At 38.5% G+C, this 27,971-nt stretch overlaps 3 protein-coding genes across 8 annotated transcripts; 1 reads left to right on the forward strand and 2 right to left on the reverse strand.

Moving 5' to 3' along the window:
- Positions 1-2,907: 2,907 nt before the first annotated feature.
- ccne1 (cyclin E1) lies at positions 2,908-15,990 on the reverse strand. 2 transcript variants are annotated; one of them, XM_032559894.1, is made up of 12 exons: positions 15,542-15,990; positions 14,936-14,986; positions 14,635-14,722; positions 12,315-12,377; positions 11,116-11,282; positions 10,582-10,717; positions 9,898-10,044; positions 9,706-9,801; positions 6,438-6,572; positions 6,095-6,206; positions 4,549-4,706; positions 2,908-3,773 (listed from the first exon to the last, which is right to left on the reverse strand). In XM_032559894.1, exons 2-12 carry the CDS (start codon positions 14,947-14,949, stop codon positions 3,588-3,590), a joined length of 1,302 nt encoding a protein of 433 aa, XP_032415785.1. In that variant the 5' UTR covers positions 14,950-14,986; positions 15,542-15,990; the 3' UTR covers positions 2,908-3,587. The 2 variants fall into 2 exon arrangements, with proteins under 2 accessions (XP_032415785.1, XP_032415784.1); XM_032559893.1 differs by having other exon boundaries at positions 11,116-11,285; positions 15,542-15,988.
- Positions 7,562-23,625, forward strand: LOC116718190 (uncharacterized protein F13E9.13, mitochondrial). Of its 3 annotated transcripts, none has more exons than XM_032559897.1 (6): positions 7,562-7,893; positions 17,622-17,672; positions 17,753-17,933; positions 18,070-18,220; positions 19,667-19,794; positions 22,862-23,625. In XM_032559897.1, exons 1-6 carry the CDS (start codon positions 7,891-7,893, stop codon positions 23,059-23,061), a joined length of 714 nt encoding a protein of 237 aa, XP_032415788.1. In that variant the 5' UTR covers positions 7,562-7,890; the 3' UTR covers positions 23,062-23,625. The 3 variants fall into 3 exon arrangements, with proteins under 3 accessions (XP_032415788.1, XP_032415786.1, XP_032415787.1); XM_032559895.1 differs by lacking the exon at positions 7,562-7,893 and adding an exon at positions 17,055-17,350 and having other exon boundaries at positions 17,590-17,672; XM_032559896.1 differs by lacking the exon at positions 7,562-7,893 and adding an exon at positions 17,056-17,350.
- LOC116718191 (tumor protein p53-inducible nuclear protein 2) lies at positions 23,416-27,953 on the reverse strand. 3 transcript variants are annotated; one of them, XM_032559898.1, is made up of 5 exons: positions 27,843-27,953; positions 26,931-26,994; positions 24,712-24,856; positions 24,458-24,611; positions 23,416-24,201 (listed from the first exon to the last, which is right to left on the reverse strand). In XM_032559898.1, the coding sequence occupies exons 3-5, from the start codon at positions 24,833-24,835 to the stop codon at positions 23,973-23,975; spliced, it is 507 nt and encodes a 168-aa protein (XP_032415789.1). In that variant the 5' UTR covers positions 24,836-24,856; positions 26,931-26,994; positions 27,843-27,953; the 3' UTR covers positions 23,416-23,972. The 3 variants fall into 3 exon arrangements, with proteins under 3 accessions (XP_032415789.1, XP_032415791.1, XP_032415790.1); XM_032559900.1 differs by lacking the exon at positions 27,843-27,953 and having other exon boundaries at positions 26,904-27,046; XM_032559899.1 differs by lacking the exon at positions 27,843-27,953 and having other exon boundaries at positions 26,880-27,046.
- Positions 27,954-27,971: the final 18 nt, after the last annotated feature.

The raw sequence follows: 27,971 nt of genomic DNA on the forward strand, positions 1-27,971 counted from the left end.
ACCTTTAAAGCCACAAATGAATGATAATGACTGTATGTAAACTTCTGACTATAACTGCACCTTACCAGAAATGGCTGAATAAATGAATGACTGATTGACCTTATTCTATAACTCACACAGTTTGGCTTTAATTGAACCAAGTCAACTAAATTGGATCAGACTGTTTGGAATAAAAATAAAACATATGTGTCATTTTTTTAGTACTGGGTTAGGTGATTAGGTTATAAACAAAGAAGCTGATAACTCTTGGTGTCTTGACTTTAATACAGATTATTATCTCAGAAGTTGAAGCTAACAGCTTGTCTCAGACCAAAGCCAACAAAGGCACCGTTTACTGGATTCACCACCAGAGGGAGACAAGAACATACTTGAAATAATTTCATTTACCGGATAGATCCTGTCCAGAGTCTTGAGATCTGAGGGCTGGTGGGCTTGGTGGGGGGTGTAAACCCTCTTGCAGAAGTTGATGCGTAGGTTTCACTCCTGTCCTGTATGCTAATCACTAGTAGCTGCTGCCATGATATCAGAGGATAACTTTGTTCCTCAGAGTTTTTGATAAGCAGAAGTCACACATTGTCAATATCTTCTTCCACAGTTGTAAATAAGCCTGCATCAATAAAATATTTAGGAGTAAGAGAACAGAAACTAAGTCATCTGGTAACATCAAAGTGTCTAATATACACTGGTGCGAGTTGTTTACATGGGATGGTGGCAAGGCCCTGAGGGAGGTCTGTCCTGGTTCTAACTTTGCTTAGCTAGAGCAAACAGCGCTGCTGCCATTTACACACATGCAGAGAGGAAACACTGAGAAGCCTGGATCTGTGCGGGTGGTTACCAAGACTGCCTGCGTGTTGCTTATGCTCAACATCTAGAACTCGAAACAGGTGGCCTGCATCTGACAGAGCACAAAAACGATGTTTGACGAAGCTGGTTCTATAAAAATGGACATTTAAAGAAACAAGCTTCATTCTTGATTGTAAAAACGAAAAGAAAAAACCCAAACCCTCAGAGATGATAGATGGATGAACTTCGATAATTATGTTAGAAAAAAAACATCTAATAATTTGTAAAGAACAAATGAGGTGCAATAAACCGCTTGGATAAGTGTGCACTCCTCTCAAATAGTTTGCTGAAACATCAGGAAGCAGTCATTGGTAGGAGTCTATCAGCATCAGTGCTGACAATATTTTCTCACAATGCCTTGCAACGGTTTTCAAAATATGTCAATTTGTGAGATCTCGTCACGATAACCTCACAGATTTACAGTAGTTCTGAACTTCGTATAGGCCATTACACAACACCGTGCCCATTATGACAAAGGGTGTATGAATCTAACTGGTGAACGTCAAAGAACCAAACTGAAGTCGATGTCCAAAGTTTTCCACCAGAATCCTGACTGTCAATGAGCTGTTTGATACTCTCCATTTCTGTGGTTCTAAACACTCGTTTTATTACGCCTGCCGTTAAAAAAAAAACAATGTCAGCTTACGCTTGTGCTAGAATTGTAAAAAAGCAGTTAGTTTCTTACAGCTGGAGTATGGCCTTTACTTTGGTGGTTCTCCACACTGATCCTCAGCCCTTCATGTTTTAGATGGACCTCTGCTCCAGCACACCTGGTCCAAATGACGCTGTTACCTTCTCAGCATCAAGTCCTGCTGAAAATGGTTAGTGACACTTTAAAGTCAGGCAGCAAAACTATGTAGGACTTTGTGCCATGAGGCCCAGGCTTCAGAAACCCTCATCCAACTGATGTGACATCCAGAAATATTTTCAATACAAATAAATAAAAACTAAAATATTATAGGCAAATAGGTACAGAAAGATTTTGAGAAAACCCCACTGGATTCTAAACTATGACAAACTGACATTTTTGTCAACAAAAACATTATTCACAAAAAACCTTGAGCTGATTAAAGTTGTGCAATAGTTGTGCTGAACAAACAGCAAATTTTCTTCAGTGGCTTTGATTTGAGTTTCTTAATTTAAAACTAAACTTCTAAATTAAAAAAGAAGTTTGAAAAAAATTAGGGGAATTGAAAACAAATGGATGCCACACTTTCCAGATTTCTATTTGTAGACACTTGATAACCCATGCATCCTCACACTAAACTTCAATAAAAATACATTAAAGTTTGTGTTGACAGACAAAATGTAGAGATGTTCAACAGGAATGAAGGACTATGAAAGGCGAGGTCATAACCACTTCATTAACCAAGACTGAACATTTCTGCATATTTATCATAATTGAAGGAGATTTATCACATCAAAGGAGTTATCTAGATTTTTATTATCAGAGTCAAAAAAAACATTTTTTTTGCAGAAATTCAAACCTTGTCCTGTCTTTGCCACTGAGGTCAGTTTCAGTTTACAAGGCAAACCAATAATAAAGGCATTTGAGATTCACACAAGTTTTTCATATTTGTGTTGCCATTTCTGAGAAAAAGCCAACATTTTTACTTACAGAAAACCTATAGGCCATTTTCATGATTCACTAAGCAAGAAATTTAAGATATATTGGAAAACTACTATAATGTTAAAAAATTTCATTAAAAATAAATATCTGGCCATATTTTGTTGGCCAAAATGAACTTAATGTACATTCATGTACTTTAAGAGTACATTAAGTTACTATGAATGGAATATGAATTCTAAAAGCATGACACTGACACCTAGTGGAATCAAGCCGTCTTGTGATTCTAGAACAAACAGGCAGACATCTTTCATATTTAAACAGAATTTCAAAACTTTATAACCTTTTGAAAAAAGTGCCTTTAGAAAAGGCTAATCCATGGATATCACAAAAATCTTAAGAACTTTTAATGTAAAACATGTAGCAGCATTTTAGATATACATATATATGGATATATATGTATATGCATATACATATATATCCATATATATATATATATGCATATATAAAACAAAAGAAAAATAGAAATCTGACATTTTGATAGGGAGAAAAAAAACTGCAAAGTGTGAGGAAAAAAAAAATTAAATACAATCAATGTTGTAGCTTTTAAAGCCTGGTTGGTTCACTTGTCCTTTGAGGTAGCCAAGCTACTGGTCCCAAAGACACGGCCGCTGGTCACATTTCAGCCGACAACACCAGAGAAGGATACTAAAGAAGAACATGCCATTTCTTGCACACAAACATTTCCCATCATGCAAAGCCCACTTCATAGCAGCACATAGGACCAAATATGACCCTAGAAATAGTTATTGGGCAAATGAGACGAAAAATGGCAAAAATATATATAGTAGAAAAAAACAATTATGCACACACCAATCACTGTTAAAACACATGCACACAATCAAGTAAAGAATCTGTAAAATGTCACTTCTATATTGTCCCTGCATAGGAAATGAGCATAGGAACCTAACAGATTGCCTCACATCGTCCTACTCCCATTTCTGCTTGCAGACTGAAGGAAGGGTTGAGTCAGTGACTTTGCTGCAGGTCAGGGAGCTTCTATCTCATCTTTAACTGAAGCCAGCCTCTCTACAGAAGCACTGAGTACCTCCTGTGTCCTTCTAAACAGCATAGCTTGGCAATCTGTCTGTCGTTCAGTTTCAGGTTGAAGTGTTTTCTACTCTGGAAGGTGTGTCTGGAGGGGAGGCGTGTACATCCATGGTCTGACTGTGGGTCCCGAAGCCTCGGCTCCGTTCAGCTCGTCGGTTTTTTCACTGCTCAGAGGCGGAGTCAGGACGCCAGAGGGAACGGGACAGCTGCTGGGATCCTTCAGGTCCACACTGTGGTAGGACTGGGCCTTGGCCTGCACACAACCACAACACACTGGAATAAAACACTAATAATAAGATCTCAATCTGTACCCAGCACAGTTTGTGTGTGGAGAAGCTACAGCTGTCAATTGATTAAACAAATGTAATCTGATAAGTCACACTATTGCTGCGATTAATCACTATGTCTAACTTTGTAACCTTGAAATGTAAATATGTATAAAGTTGTTATTCTTATAGAAATGGTGACCTGGCCAAGCCCCTCCTCCTGCTGCACTCCAATTAAAATTAAAGCAAATATTAAAGCTATTTTTTTGTAGCAGAAAACAGGCAATTTATTCTCCCATTTCTCATCAGCATTACTCCACCACACATGTATACAAGTAGCAGCAGACTTGTTCAGGGGACAACTGACAGATAAAAAATGTCCAATTCATTTTTTGACAAAAAAAATCTCTCTTTCCAAATTATGTTTTAGGCAAAAAGAAAATCATTTTTTGACAAAATATGACTAAGGACATTAATGTAGGAAGGTGATATACTTTATTTTCTAGTTCTTGGGTGCCTCAGCCCCTTCTGATGTCACCCAGGGCAACTGCCCAAACAGCCCATATCAAACACCACCACTGCATGTTTTCAGAAACTGTAATCTGAATTATGTAATATTGATGTGTGAAAATTTTCTGATTATTTGCTTATGTTGACAGACCTAGCAGAAACATAAAATTGTGTAAAGATATACATCTTCTCTCCCTGGATGCAAATGCAAATAGACATCTGGTTTGTACCAGAATTGAAAATAATAATTACCAGCAATGAAAGAAATGACGAGTGGCTCTGGATGTTGTGCATGTCGTCTGCAGTGATCCCAGTGAAGGTTTTCATTGGTGAGCCACCAGCCTCTCGCAGCACCATGGCAAACGGGACCATCCACCTCACACACTCCTCTAACTCCACCCTCTTGAGAGCTGCATAAAAGGTGAGGAACGAAACTCATTATTATAGCAAAATGAAAATAAGCAAAAATACAATATCTGGAAAACCACATGTCTAGTTGCTCATGTAGATTGGCTTAATTATGTACTTTATACGTAAAGGTACAACTAGAGTCTTAACACAAAATATACAAATAAATATCAATATTTTTGTACTTCTGTTAAATCCCATTTAAGCCAGTTGATCTAAAAACACTCTGATGCTGCTGACATTTAGAGTTGACCCAAAACATAAATAAACTTAGCAGCTGCTTAAGAAACCCAGACCTTATATTCGAATGCCAACATTTGAATTTAAACCATAGATCCAGAATTAGAACGTTTGTTTATCGAGAATGACAATGTTGTTAAATTTGATTTAATGGTTTCAGATATAAGTTAAAATATTTTAAATTGTTCAATATTTAAATTTAAGATTTTAAGGAGCTGGAAAGTACAAAGAACAATCTTGATACTTAGATTGTTTTGTTACCATAGATACAATCTAAAGCTATGAGTTTCATCTCTGAGTTTGAGCTCTGTTTGTTCACAAATACATCTTAGTAAATTATAATTATCACTGGTTGCTTTTAAGCTCGGATAATTTAACCCCTCTCTCCCACATTCCACTAAATCTGTATTGAAACGCCCTTAGCGTGGCTGATGTGCTTAGCAGGAAGAGGGGCCCCTAAATCAAATTCTGCTCAAGGCCCCATGCAACCTTGGGCCGGCCCTGCATGACGAGCTAGAGTCGCTACACTTCACATTGAGACAAACAGGGAGATTTAATTTATGTGGCACTACTAGGGAGCAGCTCCATAGAGAGATATGGGGCTCCAGTAAGGAGCAAGTTTTCCATTTAGTAACCTGAGTTTTTAATAAGCTCCACAGCTGATTGTTTTGTTTGTCTGGGCTCATCATGACAAGGTTTTCTGATCTCCGCTCTTGTCTGCCGGCTGGCCCTATAGCGTTTTTTGTGATTGTTGCGGCCTAAAATTACTGATGTTGTGACAACTTTTTCAAAAAGTTGTTTGTAAACCTTGAAATTTCTTTAGCTTTATTTTGGGCAAAATATGGTCTTACAAAAAAGTTTAAATTGGTGCACATAACCTTCCTAAAAATGAAAAGATTTTAACAATTTAATATTTAAAGTGCAAATAACATTTTGAAGGACCTTCTTGAAATAGAACCCTTAATGCAAATAAAATGATTTTTATATAACAGAACAGTATTTGTGTCACTGCCAAAACATTTGGCCCAAGATAAAGACGCCTTGAAATCCCAACTGAGGCTCCACATATTCAGCTAATCAATGACAAACCTCAACATGTTTTTAATTAAACTTCACCTCTCAACATGTTAGAAAGTCATGTTCTCCTCACCTGAGACATTTTCCACTAGCTCCAGTGAGGAAAAGTGAAACAGTGCAGACGCAGCAAGGATGCCATTGGAAAACTCGAGGCACTTTACATCAAGCATACACAGATCCAGCAACTGAAAGGAAATGAGAGGACATGACGAAGCAGAACTATTACATTTTCAGGCCAAGTAACATAAACAGTTATTGTAAACACTTATTAAATATATTTTACAATGGCTTCTACATTTTTGACCCTCCAAGTGTCAGCTTGTAGTTGATAGGTTTTGGAGAAAATCTGGTTTCTTTTGTTTCCAGACACTGATAAAGCCTCAACCTACAGACATCAAAGTCACATAGAAACACACCTGAGCGATCTGTGTGAAGGTCTCCTGAGGATATCTGGGGATCAGCAGCTCCTCAGTGTCCTTCAGGTAGGCCACCTGCATGTAGACGTTGAGCCAGGAGATGGGCGTCTGTGGACTGAGACTCCAGTTCAACTCCTGTGGGTGAAGAGAAGCAACACATTTGAAACATCACTTCCTGCTAGAAAGCTACCTAATATCAAAAGCTGGATGACGTGGCTGCAATATGAATCATGATATAAAGGTTTCATATCAGTCTATAGACAATTTATAGATTAGTTTTTTTGTTTTAAATATCTGAAATGCTGCCAAACTGGTGGTGAGACATTTCCTGTTTTATCCAGTTTTTATTCCAGGCTGTAGTTTATTTTTAAGCAGTTCTGAGGCCTGGTGGCAAAACCTGAAACTGCTGCTGCGCAAGTTACTCAACAGGTTGTTGCTAGAAAACAAAAGAGTGAGTGAGTTAGTTGATGCCACCAACTTAGCTTAGCTAGCTGTGGGAGGTTAAGCAGCTAAGGCCTTTTCTCTGCCTACGTCACCCAGAATGCTGTGCGGTTTTGGATCAGAGTTCAATGAAAATTTTAGAACTCGTCAGATGTATTGTCTATTGATGTTGATTACGTGTCTATTCTCAATATATATTGTTATTGATTTATTAGCCAGTCCTACTTATATCTGGGATACACAATAGCACAAATGTAATGTTACTGAAATATCAATGCATGTAAAAATCACAAAGAACTGCTAGCTAACATTAGCCAATTATTAAAGTACCATGTATTCAAAATCTGTACTACAAATATATTTGGTGACTCTTGTTTTTTATGCACCATTACATTTTTAAAGAAGGTAGTAAAGCCATTATCCACATGATTTACATGTGGATAATGTCGGTCATGTCTGAAAAAATCCCATTGCAGAAAGATAACACTATTAAGTATCTGATTGTTATTGTACTTTAATGCTTCAGTTTTGATTAATTACAGGGAGAAAAAATCCTACAAATATTAATCATTTAAATCATACTGTGGAATGTAAACCCATATGCTATTTGAACAATAGTGTTAAAATTAGTAAATTATCAGATCCAGGTGAATAGAGCCGAATGATCTGTGACTTGCACAATGCTCCTCCCTCCTTGTTGTGAATCGCCCAAAGTTTGATATATTATTACTCATTTCACAAAGTGAAAATATTGTTCTTCAGATTTGCTACACCAAATGTTGTTTTGATGATTGTGGCTTACACATTATGAAAACCACAAGTTCAAGCAAAGAGATCATCAACCTGTGGTTCTGCTGGGTGTAACGGAAACCAAGGGTGCTTTGACAGCAGCCTTCAGTTCATCTGCATTGTTGGGTCTGGTGTCTCGTCTTCCTCTTGACTCTATAGTGTCTCTGAGTGGGATCGGATCAGGTCAGGTCAGTTTGTCGGTCTCATCAAGAACAGCAACACCATGGTGAGTGAAGCAGCTTTTGGTGCTTTTTGCTAGTGTGAGCAGGTGCCAAATCTTGGTGAAAAATTAAATCAACATGATCAGCATAAGGAAGCATGAAGGGCTTTAAAACTTCCTGGTGGTGTCTGACTGGCCCAGACTGAGACCTGCTGCAGGCTCAGGAAAACTTTGCAGGTGTTTTGAGTCAACTAGCAGAGTAAGGCGTGACACCATGAAGTTCCAATATTTAACTTTTCACCATTTCCAAATCTTCTGAAACATTGATATTTTTATTCATTATCTGTAAGCCATAAATGGCAAAATTATGAGACATTGAGCCTTGAAATTTCACTGTGTATTAATTTAATATATAAATTTCACTTTTTGAAATGGGTGACAAGAAGTACAACTTTTTCCACTTTGTTATTTAGTGGAGAAAAGAAATACCATGTCAACCATTTTTTAGATTTTTATGGCTCTGGTGGTCTTTGAGAGTGGTCAGACAGGAAGGTGGGTCATGAGAGAGGGAGAAGATGTGTGGCAAAGGTCATCAGGCTGGGATTTGAACCTGTGACGGCTGCATCAAGGACTAAGGCCTCCATACATGGGTTGTGCTTTTCCCCTGCGCCATCACCTCACCCCCATGTTAAGCATTTTTAAACATAGCTGGTACGATTGTTTGTACCAACAGCAATCTGCTCAATAAATGCTGTGTTCCAGTTAGCTGGTTTGATCTCATAGCCGAGGTAACAGCGTTCCAGTTAACATAGTCGGAGTCGAACAAGTCAGGATTTCAACATGGTGACGCCCAATTAGCCACTGGTTGCACTATCACTTATGAACATTGTTTTAAGACTAAGCTTTACTTTCAATAAGCAAACAACACTTTTAACACGTACAACATAACATTTATCACATGTTAAACCAGCATAAATTAATAGCTACACCTTAAAAGTTCTAACTACAAAAACTTGAAAGGGATTTAACTGATGCAAACTTCTGTGATCTGTTGCTTTTGGAGCAACAGTAGAAGAGAAGAGAACAGCAACAACTTTGGATAGAAAAACATTTTTAAATGGCTGTGTAAATTATAAATCAGTGATCATTTCAGAATGTATCGTAATGAACTGTATTATAATAACTTCATAGTCAGAGGAAGTTTGTAACATTTGCAGATATTTCACAAAACCAGAGAGAGGCGTTGCAAAGGAGCAGAAACCACACAGACACACAGTAGTACCTCGTCTGCTAACAACCTGTTGGCCCCAAAACTGTGGCTGTGTTTTCATTTCTTTTTGTTTCCAGACATAAATGAGTTCAAACTAAAATATTTCTTTCAATGACAGATTTAAGTCCTCTTAACATAAAGAGGACAACATAAAGCCCCCAGAGAAACATCCTGGATCCTGGGAAAGATTCCTGCATGGAAATGTCCACAAATTTATTTTAGGGCTAATTACACACATTCACAAGGGTTGCCAATAGATTCATCCACATGTGTATTTTCTAAAGTTTCAGAACTAACCAATGGTGGATCTTTTTCATCCATTTATCTCTGCATCTATTTATCTACAGTTACTTTATGGACCTTCATGTGTGCCCTATGAAGCTAATTTCTAAGATGGTCTTTCCTTTTCCAAGACCTAGAATACAAAGCTATAGAATACAAGCAACTATGTCAATAAATACCAACTGTAAATTTTCACAGTTTAAGAAAAATTGTGAATGCTATTGAATTGTATTCAATTTTTTATCTATGGGAAAGACGTGCTGCTAACTTTACCTGTTGACATGCAGAACATTTTACGGGAGATCTTGGAGTTAAGTGTTGCTTACCTTCATGATAATTATTTCCATATTGAGAATCTCATCTTCTGTGCAGGCTTCGTCTGTAACGTAGGCAAACTGGTGGACTTTTGGTGGATACATCTCCTGGAAAAACAAAAACCATGAGATGAGAACTGCATCAGCAAAAGCCACCATAATGATGGAAAACCCATCAGAGATTAACAGAGTAACAGATCTAACCTCCATTTTGGCAGCAATGAAAAGACACGTAATGCCAATGAGTTGCAGTGTGGATTTGAAGAGGTTCCTCTGTGTGGCCATGAAGCGATCAAAGTAATCCTGAGCGAGGTGATACGTCTCTCTGTGCAGTTTGTACACCTCGCTTACCTAAAATCCATTCAAAAAGAGGAAATAGAAGTTGAAGGGTTTTCTGCAAAGCACTTAGTGAACATACACATTTAAAACTGAAAGAACTTTACAATTTGTTTGCATTAATAAGGACCACTACATAAATCTTAATTAAGCTTCTATCTGAATTTTGTAAACATCTGAGCCAGCTGCCTTAGACATTTGTCACACAATGCTCTCAGCTGCTATATCTAGGGCTGGGTGATAAAACAACCACCATGTCTATGCAACAGACATTTGATCAATATCAATAGAAAATACATCTGACAGAACACTGATCAGCAGGTTGCACAGTTGGTAGCACTGTTGCCCAGGGTCTTTCTGCATGTTCTCCCTGTGCATGCGTGAGTTCTCTCTGGGTACTTCAGAGGAATTGCTTAACCAAAATACAGGTATACTTAACAGGAAATAATAGTTATTGATATCAACTGATATGAAATGCTTATGTCACAATGCGATTTTCAGTCATCTTGCCCAGCACTAGGTAGACCTCCAGGGTCTTGCCACCTTACTGACCTCCATAAGCCAGTCCAAGAGGATGGCCCTCATCATGGGCTCCAGATGCGGATGCTTCTCCAGCATGTGGGTGTCTTTGGAGTAGGTCCTGTCCTTCTTCAGCATGTTGCTCCACACCACATCCTTACTGGCCCAGCTGAGAAATACAGAAGAATTAACTCAAAAGCCACCCACCGGAAAAACTGGAGGAAACAACTGGAAAATAAATGCTGTGAAAGAAAACATGACCTAGACCTGATTCCTTCAGACGCTAAAAACAAAGTAAAACTGTTAACATATTTTTCTAGGTCAACCATAATCAGCCAGATGTGCTGCCTTTTAACGAAGCATTAAAAACAGACTTTGCTTTGTGTACTGAAGCCAGCAGCTGTTAGAAACTCCAAGTTTTAAGTTCCCATTTTAAAATGCCCCAGCCACCCTGACTTTATTAGGTAGATATAGAAAATAGATGGATGGCTTTTAGAAGCTCTCCCCTGGATGTGCCCAGATGGGGCTCCCAAAGCTCAGAACAATCAACCACTTAACAGAACTCACCACAGCATGGGGAGCGGAGTGCAGTGAACTGGTGTTACGAAGATGTTGTGAAAGTTGTAGTGAAAGAGGCCCGCACTGGTCAGGGAGCCCTGCTGCTCCTGCTCCTGAGGGGGAGTGGAGGTCCAGCTGTGAGGACTTCTGCAATCCACCTCAAGACTGCAGCTCACCTGCTAGGAAGACAAGATACAAGCAAAACAACACAATGTGTTCTACAGTTAGGATTGACTTTCCTGAGGGACGATCACAGACAAAAGGAGCTCAGATCAACTGTAGCTGGGCGTTTATCATATCATTTATGATTTATTGCAAACAATTTATGATTTTGTTTCTTATGAGTCTTAAATTATTTTCTATTTTTTCTGTTTGTTCCATGAAAGCATCAATAAATATTAGTAAATTTTTTAAAAATGGGTCGAGCGCTGTTTTTGTGTGGAAATCAATCAAACATCTTGAAGTCGCTTCCTGCAGAAGCTCATTTCAAATGAAAATGTTTTTCAGGACCATTATAGCCACACTGTTACCTAAACATGAAGTATTAAATAGTTTCATTTGTATCATTATAGCAATATTACCAAAAAAATATTGTGATAAGATATAAATAAGATAATATTAAAACCACAAATGCAATATTTGTTTGTTCTTGCAATACCATATAGGCTTACTGCAGCAAATGATCACCTCTGATAGAAATATGGTACAGAAGATGCACAATTATTTATTCATTTGAATTGCCTAGTCAAAGTTCAGATCCACATCAAACTGAAGAAATTCTAAACTTCCAGCTGCATCATTTCTAAAAGATGTTCTCACAGAAGCTGATTAGAAATGCACACCACACTTTTCATATTTTCATTTGTGAGACGAATTTGAAATTCATAAATTGTTTTCTTTCCACTTCACAATTATGTATCACTTATGTTGGTCTGACAATTCCTGAGCGCACACAAAGAATCATGTGGCAAAATGTAAAACATATTACGTTTGATTAACTTCCTAAAATGATCGTTTGTGTGGAATTTTTTTTTTCCATATTATTCCCAGCTTTTCATTTAAAGACAAACAAACCTTCTCATCTCCAAGTACTGAGCCTGAACTCTGGGCTAACAGTCCTTCCTATCAGGCCAGTTGATGGAAAGAAAAGCTGCCAGTTTAAACTTCCTCTCAGAGCATTTTGAAGGCGGCCAGAAAAATAAACTTACCTCAGACTCAGTGTGCTTTTTCTTTGTCATCACGTCTACCTCTTCATCCGGGTCTGGCAAAAACTACAAATCCAAGACAAAAAGAATGTATGAACAGAATTCAACCGAGGCTCAGATTACACAGCAAATACAGACAACTGTACAAACACTCATGAGCATCAATGACCAATTAGGAGTGGCTTAATAATTTATTTCAACTACAACTTTCAACAACTTTCCAGGGAGAAATAACTATATCTCTGTCTTTAATTTCTTAAACCAAGTTAGGTGGATCACCTCACATAAGCTTTTCTCTGATCCCTACAAGGTGAGAACTGCATATCCCACCACAAATATAGACATACACACCAAGGAAGACTTGGTTAAATGTCTCTTGAGCATACTGGAAATCACATGGTTCTTTTCAGTCATCAAGAAGCTTCTTGCTGAATTCTGGAAATATGTGAGCACTCCTGTCTTAAACCTCCCTGCTTGCCTGGAACAGATCCAACGTTCATAAACAGGGTTAAGGTCCAGGCCAGTACAGAAGTTTAATGTTGCCCTACTTTATCCATTACCAACCCATCAAAAACCAGTTCTGAGATCTGTTTGAAATCATTGATCTGGTGAGGCATTTAAATGTGTCCCAGTTTGCAGCAACACAAGCAGGGAAAACAAAAGAGTAACACATCATGATGCTTCTACCACCATGACTGTTCCAGTGCTGTTACGCCTCAATTTAACTCCTTCAAATATCAGTCTTCCCTCCGGGAAGTTGAGGTGTGATCACAGTTATTAATGCAAATTCCCTCATTCGTAAATTTTCACCAGTCATCTGAACTTTTTCACAAATCTGACCGATCACCTAAATGTTTTCTTCATTTCCTTTTCAGACTAATCACTGCAACGCAGCTACATTTCTGCAAATCTCCTGAACCTCCTAATTTAACTTCCTGTTTCACAATGTCACTGAAAGCCGAACCAGCAAGATGGAGGCATGTGTGATGCTAAACCTTTTTTTTATTTTTGCAAAAACCATCTTGAAACTTTTTGTAGTATTTGCTTATGCTGTGTAAACCGTTTATGTCAACTTGACTGACCAATACGGATTTCTTCTTTTGCACTTTGACATCTCAGGACATGATTTGATTTGAATTAAGTGGAAATCAATACCTTCCATTTAGTGAAAATACTTTAAAACATTATTTTCACTTGAATAACTGTTCAAATCCTCTTTCTTGTAAAGGTTGTGTGCAGCAATTTAAATTTTTTAAATTTAAATTTTAAATAAGTTTTATTTAAGTTTTAAATAAAACCATGCTATGGCAAAAATAAAGCTTACACAAAACTTGCTACTTTTTGAAAATGGTGCTGCAACATCAGTAATGTTAGGCAGCGACAATCACAAAAAAAAAAATTAACAGCTTCATGCTGGAGGTACTGAAACATATTTGTCATTGCGGTCAATAGCTCTATATTCATCTTCTCCTGAAGTCATTTGATTTATCCTTGTGGTAAGTTGCACATTTCAGCTGAGCATGAAGGTATCAATTTCACATAAAAAATACTTTCCTGCCACTCTCTTAGTTCATGTTGATGTTAAACTGGCCTTAGAGTTCATGGCAGGTTTGAGCTTTTGTGATTTTCATAAATTTCCTGGCCATCCCTGATCTGAAATGGGAACACATCCATCCTAGTAGAGTTGTACCAGTCTACAGTTGATCCTGGAATGGCACCCAAAGACTTGCTGAGTCTCCTAAATTTAAATTTCCTCCCTCTTACATCTTGATAGAACTCCCACAGACTCATTGTAGTTCCATCCAGCTAGTGACAGTAAACAGAATCCATCACCCAAGAGGAGAGCTGAAGTTAATCGATCAATTATAATAACTTAAACCAAAATTCAAAAGACATTCTTCTAGAATCAGCAACTTAGCATTTCATGTTAACCAATACATTTTAATCTGTATATATGGTCTTTGTATTGATTAGGAATAATCCAAAACTGTTTTCAAATGTGTGAATCCAATTCTTTAAAAAATTAAATATTTTTTATGTTGGATCAATATACACAAATCTCCCAGTTAATGAGGTTCATATGCCTGGTGTTGAAGAAAACTTCTGAATGAACTGTAGATCTTAAGAATAAACTGAATAGTGATCAAGAACAAGCAGTATCAAAAGCAATAAAACAGAGTAACATCTACTGCTAACTGCCTAAAGGAAGCAGAACCAATGGACATTTGTGAGATCAGTGTGAAAACAAAACTTCATTAAAAAAAGAGTTGGAACTAAAGGTAGACTCCGCAGTAAAGACAGACAGGCTCTGAATGCTCCTTACAATAGCAACATCTGCCTTCCTCTTTCTCGTTCGTACTGTATTCTCTTTGGGAGCTCCGACTGCGGCAGACTTCGGTTCCTTCTCTTCCCTGTAAAATAAACACACAAGGAAACGGGACCTTAACTCTCATGTGTCAATGTAACATCGTGGAGCAAGCCTGCATTAACAGGCTGTTGTGGTCCAAATAAAGTCCTGTGACAACAGGCCACAGATTAGCCGGATGGCTAAGGCTCTGTAACTTTCTGTCGTCACACTCTGACACAGGTTCCGAACTCATTCATAAACTCAATGTCAGACTTACTGTTGTCCCCGCATTATCCTTTAAAGGGCCGCTCAAACGTTCAGAGCAAACCTAAGGCAGAAAACAAGTCAGGTTAGGAGATTTTTTAAAAAGAAAACTACACATTCATAAATCCCCAACCCCCACGCTGAGCTCCCTCCTTCCGACAAAGCCAAACCGAGCCAGGCGCGGGTAAACTGGTACAGTACGCAGAGCTAAGGCTCTGCTAAAACAGGCCCAACAAGCAAATCTGAGCATGAAGTCATTTTGTGACAAACTCCAGATGATACAGTGTTTGTAAAGCTTCACGTCGTCGCCTATTTTAAGGTAAACTCCACTTCTTGCACCCCGCTAACTTTGGACAGCTGCTTTTCACATAATGGCCGAACAACCAGTACATGAACAGACACGCTTGAGAGCTTGTTTAACAAATCGAATAAACAAACAAACAAACAAACAATATTAAGCCTGAAGTTAACAACAGCAACACCCCGACTTTCTAATGGTTATTAGAAACAGCGTGTGTTCCAACTTGTTGCAGTTTGGGCAAGTCAGCTGAGTTTTCAGAAGTGTGAGCTAAAGCTGTTTTAACTCGCTGGAGTGATGGTTGCTTTTGAAGCAGCTCACCTCAGGTCTCTGGCCTTGAAGTTCACTCTCCTCAGTGTCAGTTACTAAATATGAGCGCGTGGCTGCTGCTCGGACTTCTGGCCGCTTTGTTCGGTAGTCTGAGCTGAGCTCGCGCCTTGCACAGAACAGATGAGTCGACGCCGTGACGTCAGTCAGGAGTTCATTTAAATTGGCGCTAAACCTCCACCCCAAGCCGCTCTTTACGTGACTATTTTCACTCTTCTCATCTCCGTGTGGTGCATTTGAAATGCCTGGCCTTTACATCATCCCGATGGTATTTTTAAACTTTGTTAAAAGAAGCAAAAATGTAAGCTTGCAGCGAAGTCAGTTAACAGAAGGCGTGACTGCTGCGGTGACAGCTGCAGGGGCGGTGTTTTCGCAGCAGGAAGTATCCAGATACCGCGTGGCTTGCTTGTCAGATGTAAACAAACCCCCGGTCTTTTAGATTAATCCAATAAATGTGGACAAAATCGTAAAATATTTGTAACACTTAAGCGTATTTTCTTTCTGTGAATGTCTTACATTGTTGTCACACACGGTCATGCAGATGGCAGCGGCAATTTAACCATAAACTGCCAGAAATACCGACCGAGAGATGTTCGCCGCTCTATTTGTTTTGTCATACGTCACTGACGCCGCCATATTAGAGAGGGTGAATTGTAATAAACAGAACAGTTACTGCACTAGGCTCATTTATATTTGATTTCATGACCCTTAGCAGTTGGACTTTGGCAATACATTTTATGCAGTCCTCACCAAGTCTCTTGCTAAATTTTACCTGAATATAAACTGCGACAGTTCTGGTTTCTGGAACAGATTGGGCTTTTGAGCATAGTCCACCACATTTTAGAAGGTTTAAGGTTAAGGCCTTTACAAAAGCTTAGTGTTTTTGCCAGTTTTATATGTCCTTGGTATCAATGTCCTATTGGTGGATCACTTGTGTTCAAATTTCAATCATTTAGTTGTTGATCTGTGTTGCAGGTACCACTGGAAGTGAAGCAGTGCCACAGCTTATTGAAGAATTTTGCAGCAGCAAAACCAATTTTATTATATTTTACTGATAAAGCAAACATTTAGATGTTAATCCAAACAGTAAAATCTAGACTTACTTCATCATTTTGACTACATTGATAGTTACTAGTAGTACATTTAAGTCTTTTCAATGGGCTACTGACATTTTATCAGTAGACAGTATTGAAGACAATATAATTATTTGTTTAAGCTTTTATCTCCCTTATGGCTTGGACTATCAAAACTGTATATAAACCGTTCAATAATTATTCATTAATTTCATAATGAGAAATAAATTGGAAACAAATATGGAATAGATTTATTAATTTAAAAATAAATTAATTAATTAATAAATCTATTCCATAAAGTGTGTCAAAAATGTATGAAAGATACATTTAAATACAGTATTACACACATAAATGTAAAATCTTTGATTACAACTTTAAGTAAATATATAATTAAATAATAAAGTACAGTATTCTGGATTTATTTTCTTTTTTCATGGTTTCCATTCTGCAGAGCTTGTGGAAGTGTTAATGCATTATATCACACCATCAGATAACCAGTTGTAGGCTCTTTGAACAAATTTATTTCATAACTTTTTTTCAGCCTGTCATTGATTTTTGTCTTTGAACCTTGCTCAGTCACATGCGCCTCATTCCAGTGAAAGGGAAAACTAACTTTGTTTAGTCTCTGCAGCCTTGTGGCTCCACACAAACTACAAAATGAAGTTTCAGAGCCTTTTTGGATCCTTAAAATCTGTTGTCATTGGTATGATTCATGTTAAAGCCTTGCCAGGTAGCTTAACATTTTTATAATCTTTGTTCTCTAATGTTTTACTGCTCACTTTTTTATTGTTCATGGACCTCCTGCTGCTGAATGACTCTGGAAAGATTTTACGTATTTACTCTTAAACTCCCAACAAATTGGCATTGCATATTATGAAGTGTTTTGCAATTATCACATTTTATATTGTGTTGAAGGGATTAGCAAACAATAGTAATTCATTTTAAACTGGTCCTTGTTCCTTATTCCAGGTACTCCTCTGGGTTGTTTAAATATGTTGCAGATTGTCAAAGAAGCATGCGGTGAGGCAGAGGTCTACCTTGAAGCAGGCATTGTAAGTTTCTACACATCACATTTGCATAGCTGAAATCTTCCCTTCTAAATGAGAGAGGAACTCATAAATATCTCATCCAGGACGGTTTGATCATTGAAAACATGCACGATGTCCCCTACTCGTTCAACTTGGGCCCTGAAGTGTGCGCCTGTATGACTGCGGTCTGCTCTGCTGTCAGACATGTCTGCCCCACTCTGCCCCTTGGAGTCCAGATCCTATCTTCTGCCAACCAGCAAGCGTTAGCTGTAGCTTTGGCTTCAGGTTCAGCTTTTCATCAGCTAATCAGAAAATTTCCCAGTTCATGCTGGGTGTTTTTACTCTTGAGTTCAGAACGGCATGATTTTTTTTTTTGTTCAAATCAACTCTTCAACCGCTTTGATGTGTGTATGTTTTTCAGGTCTGGATTTCATCAGAGCAGAGGGTTTTGTCTTTTCTCATGTGGCAGACGAGGGTCTTCTGAATGCCTGTGCCGGGGACCTTTTGAGATATCGCAAGCAGATTGGAGCTGATGGGGTTCAGATCTTCACCGACATCAAGAAGAAACACAGGTGAAGTGACCATCTGTTCAGTTAAATCCCTGAACTGTCGCCCCCAAAACGCTCACATGTTAGTCAGCGGGCCCATAAGGACACCGGTAAAGCTGCAGTATGTAAGTTTTATAAACAATATGTTTTTTATATATTTGTTGTAATATCAGTACATCATGACAGTATAAGATAAGACAGATAATCTGTGAAAAAAATCAAGGTCCTCTGCTTTCTTCCTGTGCACATATTGCTAGCTTTCTAAAATGCACCGCTCTGGGTCAGAAACAACGAATGAGACCCAGGAGGAGGGTCATAACATTGTTAATCACTCTCCTGTATATGCTGCTCACACCCTTCCCCATTTTCTCTGCTATGCTACACCTGCTTCAGCACAGGTGTTCAGGCTAGTTAGCATGGCCAGCGATGACAGTAGATAAACAGTTTTCCTGGAATGATAAGTCATTTCTCCATTATTAGTACATCGAGCAACACATACATGAGGATGATTGACAGCACAACGCCCTCCTCCTGTCTCTGATTGGTTGTTTTTGACCCAAAGCGGTGCATTTTTACAGATGACAGTAGGAGCATAGGGAACACATAAGATCAAAACATAGTGACCGTTTTAACAAATATGTAAAAAAAAAATTTAAAAAGAACAAATAAAACCTCATTACTTATAAAAGTTACAAATACATAAGGAAACTGGTTAAATTGTAAGTAGGGTTATAAAAGACATACACCCCTTGCAAATGCTTCTAAATGTGAAACAATTGTATTCACCCCTTTCCCCACCTCTTAATTAGATACCCTCCAGTTAAATCTAATGCAATCTACTGCCTTAAGAAGTCACCCAATTAGTTAATAGTGTTGACTTTTTGCTTTAAAATAAATGTTTGCTTTAATAACACACAAGAGGCAGGCCAATGTAACACACTTCCATCTCACTCTTTGTGAAAGACAACAACAACATGCCACTAAGCATCCTGGGAAGTAGTTCCCACTCCTACCTTTTTCTTCTTTCAGTTTTTTTAAAGTGTTCACTCAAAAACTCGCATTTACTCAACTCTTGGAGACATGACAAAATGAATAAAAACTTCACACAACTGAAGTTAATCAGTTAGTCAGAAGTAAAAACTCACATTTAAGTTCAAAATGTAAACATTGTAAGATTTCTTTGCCTTAGATAGTAAAAGCAGTGGATATAAACAACTAAATGTGTCTCAAATGTTTGAGACAGGCTTACTTTAATTGAGTGTGTTAGAATAAGCATGACCAGTCAAGTTATATCCACTGATCATTTAATCAAATACAATTTACAGTGTATACTTTACCTACATTAAAACAGCTTGAGTAGGTGTCAGTACAATAATTACTAATCCTAATATCTCATGAGTTGTCTAGTTCTGTGGGTCAGAAGTGAGTTATTGCTGTTTGTTGCTCAGCTTGCTGCCTGTGTGTCTGCAGCTCTCATGCTCTGACAGCTGATGTGACTATAAAGGAGACGGCCCGAGCTGCCGAGTTCTTCCTCTCAGACGGAGTCATCATCACTGGGGCAGCGACCGGCGATCAGGCTGACCCATGTGAGCTCACAGGTACTGGTGCACTTTGGTCAGCTGGAAGCTTCTGCAATGTGAAGTCAGTATGGAGCAGCATTGTTTCACACTCAGTCACTGCCTTGAAAAGAAACGCAGAACAAAACAAATAAGTATGTTTCTACACTGACTGGTCATTTCACTGATTATTTAGATTGAACAAAAAGAAGGCGCATCGCCTTCTGAATTCTTTTCACAAATAAAGAAGAAGATGTTGCGTTTTTTATGGAACAACAGGAAGTCCAGACTCCGTTTATCTTTACTGTACCTCCCTTATGACCGAGGAGGCTTGAAGTGCCCAAATTTTCACTGGTATTACTATGCTGTGCAGTTGAGGTCTATGATGTTTTATTACAGTAATCATTCTCCACATTGGACTGACATGGAGACTCAGGATTTGAAATTGACTCTGCCTTCATATTTATATTCAAATTCAATATCAAAGCTTCTGAAACATACTAAAAATCCATTTCTTAAGAATATGATAAGAGTATGGAGAGATGTAAGAAAAATTTTAAATGAACCAAACTGTTTATCGCTGTTCAGTCCAGTGTGGGGTAACCAATTTTTTGTACCTGGTAGAGCTGATTTAATATTTAAAGTATGGAAAGACAAAGGACTCCAAATGATTCAGAATCTTTATGTACCAGACTCAGACATACTAATGAGCTTCCAGGATCTGCAACATAAATTTTACCTAGATAGGAAACATTTCTTTAAATATCTCCAACTCAGAAACTTCATAAGAACGAGTCAAAATAATGAGTTGACAAAACCTGCCAAGTCAACTTTAGAAAAAATGTTAACAAAGGACAGTTTGAAGAAAGGTATCATATCAGATTTTTATCACTCAATAATGTTACATATATCAGAAGGATCTCATGATAGACTTAAGGCTTGGAGAGAAGACTTACTGCTAGAGATATCTGAGGAAGATTGGCAAACAGCATGTAAACTGGCCCACACCAGTTCTATCAACACATCTCTTAAAATGATTCAATTCAAATGGTTAATGCGGGTTTATATAACACCAGTGGACCTTAATAGGTATAACAGGGAGATTCCTGATGTATGTCCAAAATGCACAGAGGACAGAGGAACTCTGGTTCACTGCATGTGGTATTGTAGGATAATTACACTGTTTTGGAAAGAGGTAAAAGATGTAATTGAGAAAATAATTTCCAAACAAATAATTCTTGAGCCAAAGCTGTTTGTGTTTGGACTGTACCCTGAAAAACATAATTATACTAAAAATGAACGGACATTTATAAACTTAAGTTTGCTTAATGCGAAAAGATGTATATCAATGTGTTGGAAAAAGACTCATGGACCGACCATAAACCAATGGCTGCAGCAGATGTTATCTGCCCTCCCTCTGGAAAAAATTACGTATATATTAAAGGGAAAACAAGATTTGTTTGAGTTCATCTGGAATCCCTTCATTAGGCATGTCAAGGAGCGGAACATCTCGGAAGACGGTACAAGTGACTGAGGAACATGGTAACTGCAGTTCCCAAAGACAATTCTTTTTGAGGACATATACTGTTAAAATCTCAATTTAAAGACGATATGTAAAATATGTGATGGGTTGAATTGGAACCAGGATTGTGAGAGACATTTTGTTGTACTTTTTTGTTTGTATTTTATTTTGACTTGAACAGTAATACTACTATTGTTGTTGCCACAATTTGCATACTGATCAAGTTGTTTGTTTAAACCACTAAAATTCTAATAAAGATATTTTGGAAAAAAAAGAAAAAAAAAGAAGGCGCATCAGACTGTAACTCGTTTCAGATGCCGTTAGATGATGTGAGCAGCAGAGGGCACTGTTGCAGTGAAGAGTTGACATTTTACCAAGATGGGGAACAATAGTTGACGTTGAAAGTAACAATGCATATTCTTTTACTTTGCTTTAATTTATGGCACACACCATGTAAAAGTATTTTTCTAATCTAATAGTTCAGTCTTATCTCAAACACACTCTCTGTTTATATGTTTTTTTTAATCATAATCAGGTAAAATAAAAAAATATTGATCTAGTTATAGTAATCTGTGTTATGGTGGCATGTTGGAAAAATTTCCGCTTAACATCTAGTCAAGTCTCCCTCATCATGTGTCCAGTGCCTGTGGGAGCAGAGAATTCAGCTTAGAGCAATTTAAACATCAGTACTGAGTACCTGTGTATCGTTTTTGTTTGTTTTTTTGCCCAAAGAAAGGAATGTTTTTTGTCCCACTTTTCTATTTTAAAGATTCCCATGAGAGTGTAATGTGAGAGTCTTCACCCAGAAACACCACCGGGTCTAATTTTATCACAGTGTCCAACTAATACTGTCAAAACTCAGCCAGACGCTGACCAGTCACATAGCTGAGGGTCTCATGAGTCCTGAAATACAGAACAGGACACACACTTGCTGCTCTTTTCCTCACACCCACACACACACACGATTTGTCTGTGAACTGAGCAGGCTCAGACAGAAAGATGCCGGTCGTGTCGGCGTGGAGTTCAGCCTTCACCCTGTCCAAAGTTCACTTGGGCTGATCTGCCCTCACTTATCTCACGTTTCATGAAGGCAACTCTCCTTCTGCTTCATCACTTTGGAAAACAGGAGCAACTTCAACCCGAGGCAACATCAGTTTCTTTCCCCTGTACTTCAAATAATGTTATTTTTAGCTATCCAGTAAGTTTTTTTTTTTTAGCTTTTTTGTTGTATTTTTCTATTTTTTCTATAAAAAGTTGGAACTTAATGGTAAATACAATATTTTAGACAATAAGAACTCTTTCATGTAACCTTTTATTCTTCTAGATGAGTATTTAAGTCACCACATTTCAAAATGTGAGAACCTTAAATATACCAGGAAGAGTTCCTGGTGTCATTTTGGTCACTCTTTTTCACTCCCAAACATTTTCCGCATGTCCACTCTGCAGGACAGGATGTTTTTTGATCTGTGGAAGCTGATAAGACAAAGGCTGGAAAGTTCTCTAAAACCGTGTGAAACTAGACAGAGGTCACAGTTAATTTATGAATGAATCTAAGCAGAATTCTCCTGCTGTGTTTTGCCTTTGCAGAGGTCTCCCAGTCTGTGAAAATCCCAGTGCTCATCGGTTCTGGAGTGACATACGACAACGTTGAAAACTTCCTGGATGCCCGTGGAATGATCATTGGATCTCATTTTAAACTTGGTGGCCACTGGGCCAATGCAATTGATCCAGATAGAGTCAAGAGGTTCATGGCAAAAATGCATCACCTGCGAAAGCCACAGAGGTAGTTCTCACCATCACTAAGCTGCTGATAAAATAAAGATAACTGTGTTTATTTTAAAGTCTAAAAACAAAAGTGAAAGTGCTTTTCTATCATTTGAAAATGAAATGATTTTAATAACCTAAGCTAAATAAACTAATTTGTTTCATGTAGCTTTTGTGACTCTAAACAAAATTTGTTATTCTGGACCAAAGGGAAAACCGGCTGTTTGGGCTGTGGAGGTCGTTGACCCCTCTTCTAGATGTTTATGTGCTTCCTAAGTGACTGTTGGAAAACTACAAACGGGTTTTCATGTTTTTTCAAAGCATAGACAATCAGATTGGTAAGACAACAATTGTACTGTCGTTAATAGACCATCAGATAAAAAGTATAAAAATATTTATTTATTTTTATGTTGTTTTTCTTTACATGAATACTGTACAGGTCAATACACTTAGAAAATGAACACACTATCAAAGAACAAGCCACTGCAATGCATAATAAATCTTAAATGTTTCATTTCTGAACAAACTTTCTACAGATTTCACCTTTTCATGTTTGGAACATTGTCACAAGCTCCAATCGTTAATTATACAAATAACTTCTCAAACACACACATAACACACTTGTCCATAATCAAGACAGTTGACATTTTTACAGCTTTATGAAAAAGTAACTTTCTAAAGATCCATTCCAACTACATGTGCTGAGGCTGAGGTCACTAGTTAATAGACCTGATGGCAGCAGTTCACAGCTCCTTACAGCAAACTCTCATGGCTTCATCTTTGAGGCAGAGGACCTTAAATGTCTTCCTATGCAGTTATGAGGTGAATGCAGAGTGGATTCATGACAGAGAACCTGAGTAATTCAGAGCCATACTGAGCTGATGATTGGAGGTCAGGGCATCTCATGCATCCTGTCTAGGTAGATCCCTGCATGTCAGTAGTTGTAGAGGCGAGGGGAAGGACGCCTTATGTTGCCATATCCTTTGTCCTTTGGTGAGAACTGTGTCTTAGTCATGTTGTGCCTGTGGAGGGCGCTGCGACTCAGCTTCTTTCTCTGGGCCTGGCTCCTGGCTCTCTGCATGGCCTGCAGCTGGAGGCCACATGGCAGGGGATTCCCCCAGGCGGCCAGATGCCAGGAGATGTGCCGCCTCACAGCCAGGGGCCTGAATAAGCACAAGATGTTAGAGGATCATGAGTGAAGGTTGGACTGTTATGATGTTTTCCCTGCATTTTCTTAAAACCTGCTGACTTTGAAAGTATGAGACTTCGACATGAACATGTGTAGGAACCCTCGGGTTTGGTTTAAAGATCTCTGATTGATTCATCCATTACCCATCAACAGCCATTGGTGGAAGACTTGGTTCGCACACACTGATTGGCTGAGAGATAAAGCATCCTATCTAAGTGACATAAAGTTACCTAGAGGTTTCCTCTTCATCATCATCTGAGGCTAGCTCCTCCTCCTCCTCCTCCTCTACTCCCTGCATCCTTATCTGGTAGACAGACATGCTGGGATGCTCTATCAGAAGGTTCTCCAGAGGGTCCGCATCAGGGGCCGGCAGGGGTCCGCTTCCTGTTTCCAGATAAAACAACCTCCCATTATCACTAGGAACCATGACAACCTGAAGCGTAAACTTGTTGTTATTGTTATGAATCATGGTTTTGTCTCTCACCTGGGATGTTAACAATGACCCATTCCTCCTCTTCAAACTCCAGGAGCTCCTCGTTGGCGCCACCTACTGCTTCAGACTCCTCTCCAGCATTCCCAAGCAGATGAGAAAGAATCTTCCCGATCATTCTCTAAGTCTCGTTTACAGCCTGGAACGTAAAAACGGAAAGAGCAGTCATGAGAACAAACACCTTACAGGTTCAGGTCTCCGTACAGGAAGTTTGTTTGTTAGGAATAAAAACCGCTTATCACCTCATCTATGGAATCTGGGTCTCTGTTGGTGAGAAACAGCGCCCTCCACAGGCTGTTCCTACACACCAGCAGCTCACTCTTTACAGCAGCTGCTCCTATTACACTTTATCAGCTGACTGGGTGGTTACATCAGTGTAATGTTGGGGAACAGATTCCTTTTAGAAGCTCATCAGCTGAGTGCCGACCAAGACGGAATTACCAACTAGAGCGACTAGAGCAAAAATAATCCGCACACTCTTCTATTTCTAAGGATGAAAGAATCAGTTCATCATTAGGTTATCTGGGCCAGATGAACTCCTAAAATATGTTTTTAAATAAGCATCTGTGCTTGATCCAAATATGAATCAAGCACAGATGCACTTTTTACACACTAATCAACTAAAATGAGCTGAATAAATGAGGGCATCGTGTTAAAGTTTAGGTAACATTTATGTTTGTCAGTCTTAAGTTGAAAATGCAACACTGTGTGTCCAGATTTTGGCACTACTTTAAAGAAAACGTTAAAGCATTAATCACAACACTGACTGGAATAGCATAAAATCAACATTATTCATAGTGGCCCACAGCAGCATGGATTATTAAACAACTAACTAAAAATAACAGCATGTGCTCCAAGGAAACAAAACAGAAACACTCTTGCCTTGTACACCAAACTTAACCTTGTCCAAAGTCATTTGGACAACCTTCATTTTACATGTTCTTGTTAATTTATGGTTGTTTTGCAGCAGACAGGATGGGATGTCTGCAAAAGTTCACACAATCAGAGTATGACTTCAAAGTTTAGGTAACTCAGTGTCTGGCCGGAACCAATCAGTTCAGAACATGAAAACTTCTCTTTATCCCTGAAAACATAACAAGAACGTTTACACAGAACAGGTTCATTTTCCCCTTCACACATTCATGCACCACTTCATCTCTTCCCACCTCCAGTCCTCACCTGTACACAAAATGTTTACAAGTGTAGCGCTGTCAATCACGCACTTGTATACGCTTCTCCTGTGAGCAGCGCGTACAGGAGGGTGACTAACAGTACAGAGACCCTCCTCCTGGCTCTGGTTGGTTGTTTCTGACTGAGCTCTGCAGATGGCAGTAGGACCACAGAGGAAAGGCAGACATTTCTTTTGGCAGTTCTAAATAATCATGCTCTTTGTAAAAGCTACATACCGCAGCTTTAAAGCTCAAATCTCTCGTAAATTAATATAATTTACAAGAAAATTATCAGAAAATTTACATTACATTTTATTTGTTTGATTTTATTCTCATTTTTGTACAGACTATTTGATTCTAATAAAATCTGACAGATTTTCAAATTCTGAACCTCAAATCCAACCTGAAGGACATTCTATTATTTATTAGAATATGGAAAAACACATTAAATTGTCTCTTATTACATCTGGTATGAAACGTTCCCCTTAGAGGTCAAGAACTGAAGCAAAGCGGGTACAAGACGTCCAACACCCGAACTTATTGCACAATGCGCACATATTTATATGACGCGCTCCACGTCATCCAGGCAATGATAGTCAAGGCAAGTTTATTTATAAAACACCATTCATACACAGGACAGTACAAAGAGATTCAGATCAACTGAAGCTTTAGTTTATGAAAATAAATGAATAAATGTGCAAATATGAACCAATGCAATACATCAGTTCTTGTACTTTCTTACTGCCAAAACACTCTGATCAATACTGTACACTGCCTGACAGCATCAGTTAGTATGACGGGAAAAAAGAACCACACAAAGAAGAAAGAACGACGAGAAACCTCAGTTATCAGCCGGAAACAGATGTTAAGGTAAAACATCTACTTTCTAGTTCAGAGTAATCAGCCCCTCACCCACCCTCATCTCTGACTCTGAGCTGTAATACAAAGTGTGAGCGATTAGAGTCAGTCCGTCGGTAAAGCAAATAAACTTACATCAAAGTTCAAATGTTCACTCACAAACTCTGAGTCATATCTCCCACTTACTTGTTTAGAAAGTTGACGTTTCTCCAGTACGGTGAAGATGTCGTTGCCTTGTTTTCTTCTGAGTCTGTTGTGATAAAAAAAAAAAAAATTGTTTATCTGCGAGGAGTGAGAGAAGAGGGGCAGCGGGGAGGGGGCGGGGGGAGGGCGGTCGTATTGTGCTGCCTCGTCACCGCGTCTGAGCCAATGAGGAGCGACTGTGCTGTTTCAAATTTGTTCGTCATATAGGAACCTAACATGAACTCATGAAGGGTTTCCAAAAAATATGGTGAAACACAGAAGAATGTTCATCGTAAAAATGTAAGATTATCTAAAAATTAAAAAAAGCAATAAAAGCTTTTAATAAGGCAGATGCTGGTTATTACAGGGTTCGCATCATTTGCCCCGATACACTCAGGAAAATGGCGGGGGCATTGTTGGCGGTGGTTGGACACTTCAGGCGACGGCGTGCTGATATGGGGCCGACCCATGTTTTCTTTGGCGAACGAAGAAAATATTTAGCTTAACAATTACTGCATCTATAACGAATAGTTGTTGTTATTGCTGCTGTATGGCTATTTTATCTACGTTTGGTGGAAATATTTGTAAAGTAAATATTTCATCTTGAATATAGAACGCAGGTAGAAACAAAAACAATCTCCCTTAAAGTGGAACACACTTTGTGAGTACTTAGTTGAATTTTTGGCAATTTCGCACCGATCGTTTTCGTGCAGTTGTTCCAATTGACAATTTATAAGTTTGATTTGAGAGTTTCCATTGTTAAACCAATAATTCATAAAAACTCATTTTGACAGCCAACAACTGAAAATAATCTGTCAGAAATTGTTTATGTTTATTCAGTTGTTTGTTTACAGACACGAAGAAAATAAAGGAATTTATGAAATGAGATTTCAAATTCCTAACAGACAAACTGACCTGTTGCTTTTTGTTTCAGTCACATTTCAGCAGGGCCTCCAGGATACGCCTCAAGTTAAACGGTGGACATAAAGTCACTTGTCGGGTTACAAATGGTGCGCACCCACTGTGACGTACAGGAAGTGACAG

Source organism: Xiphophorus hellerii, chromosome 4 (assembly GCF_003331165.1).
Source record: "Xiphophorus hellerii strain 12219 chromosome 4, Xiphophorus_hellerii-4.1, whole genome shotgun sequence".
Lineage (NCBI taxonomy): Eukaryota > Metazoa > Chordata > Actinopteri > Cyprinodontiformes > Poeciliidae > Xiphophorus > Xiphophorus hellerii.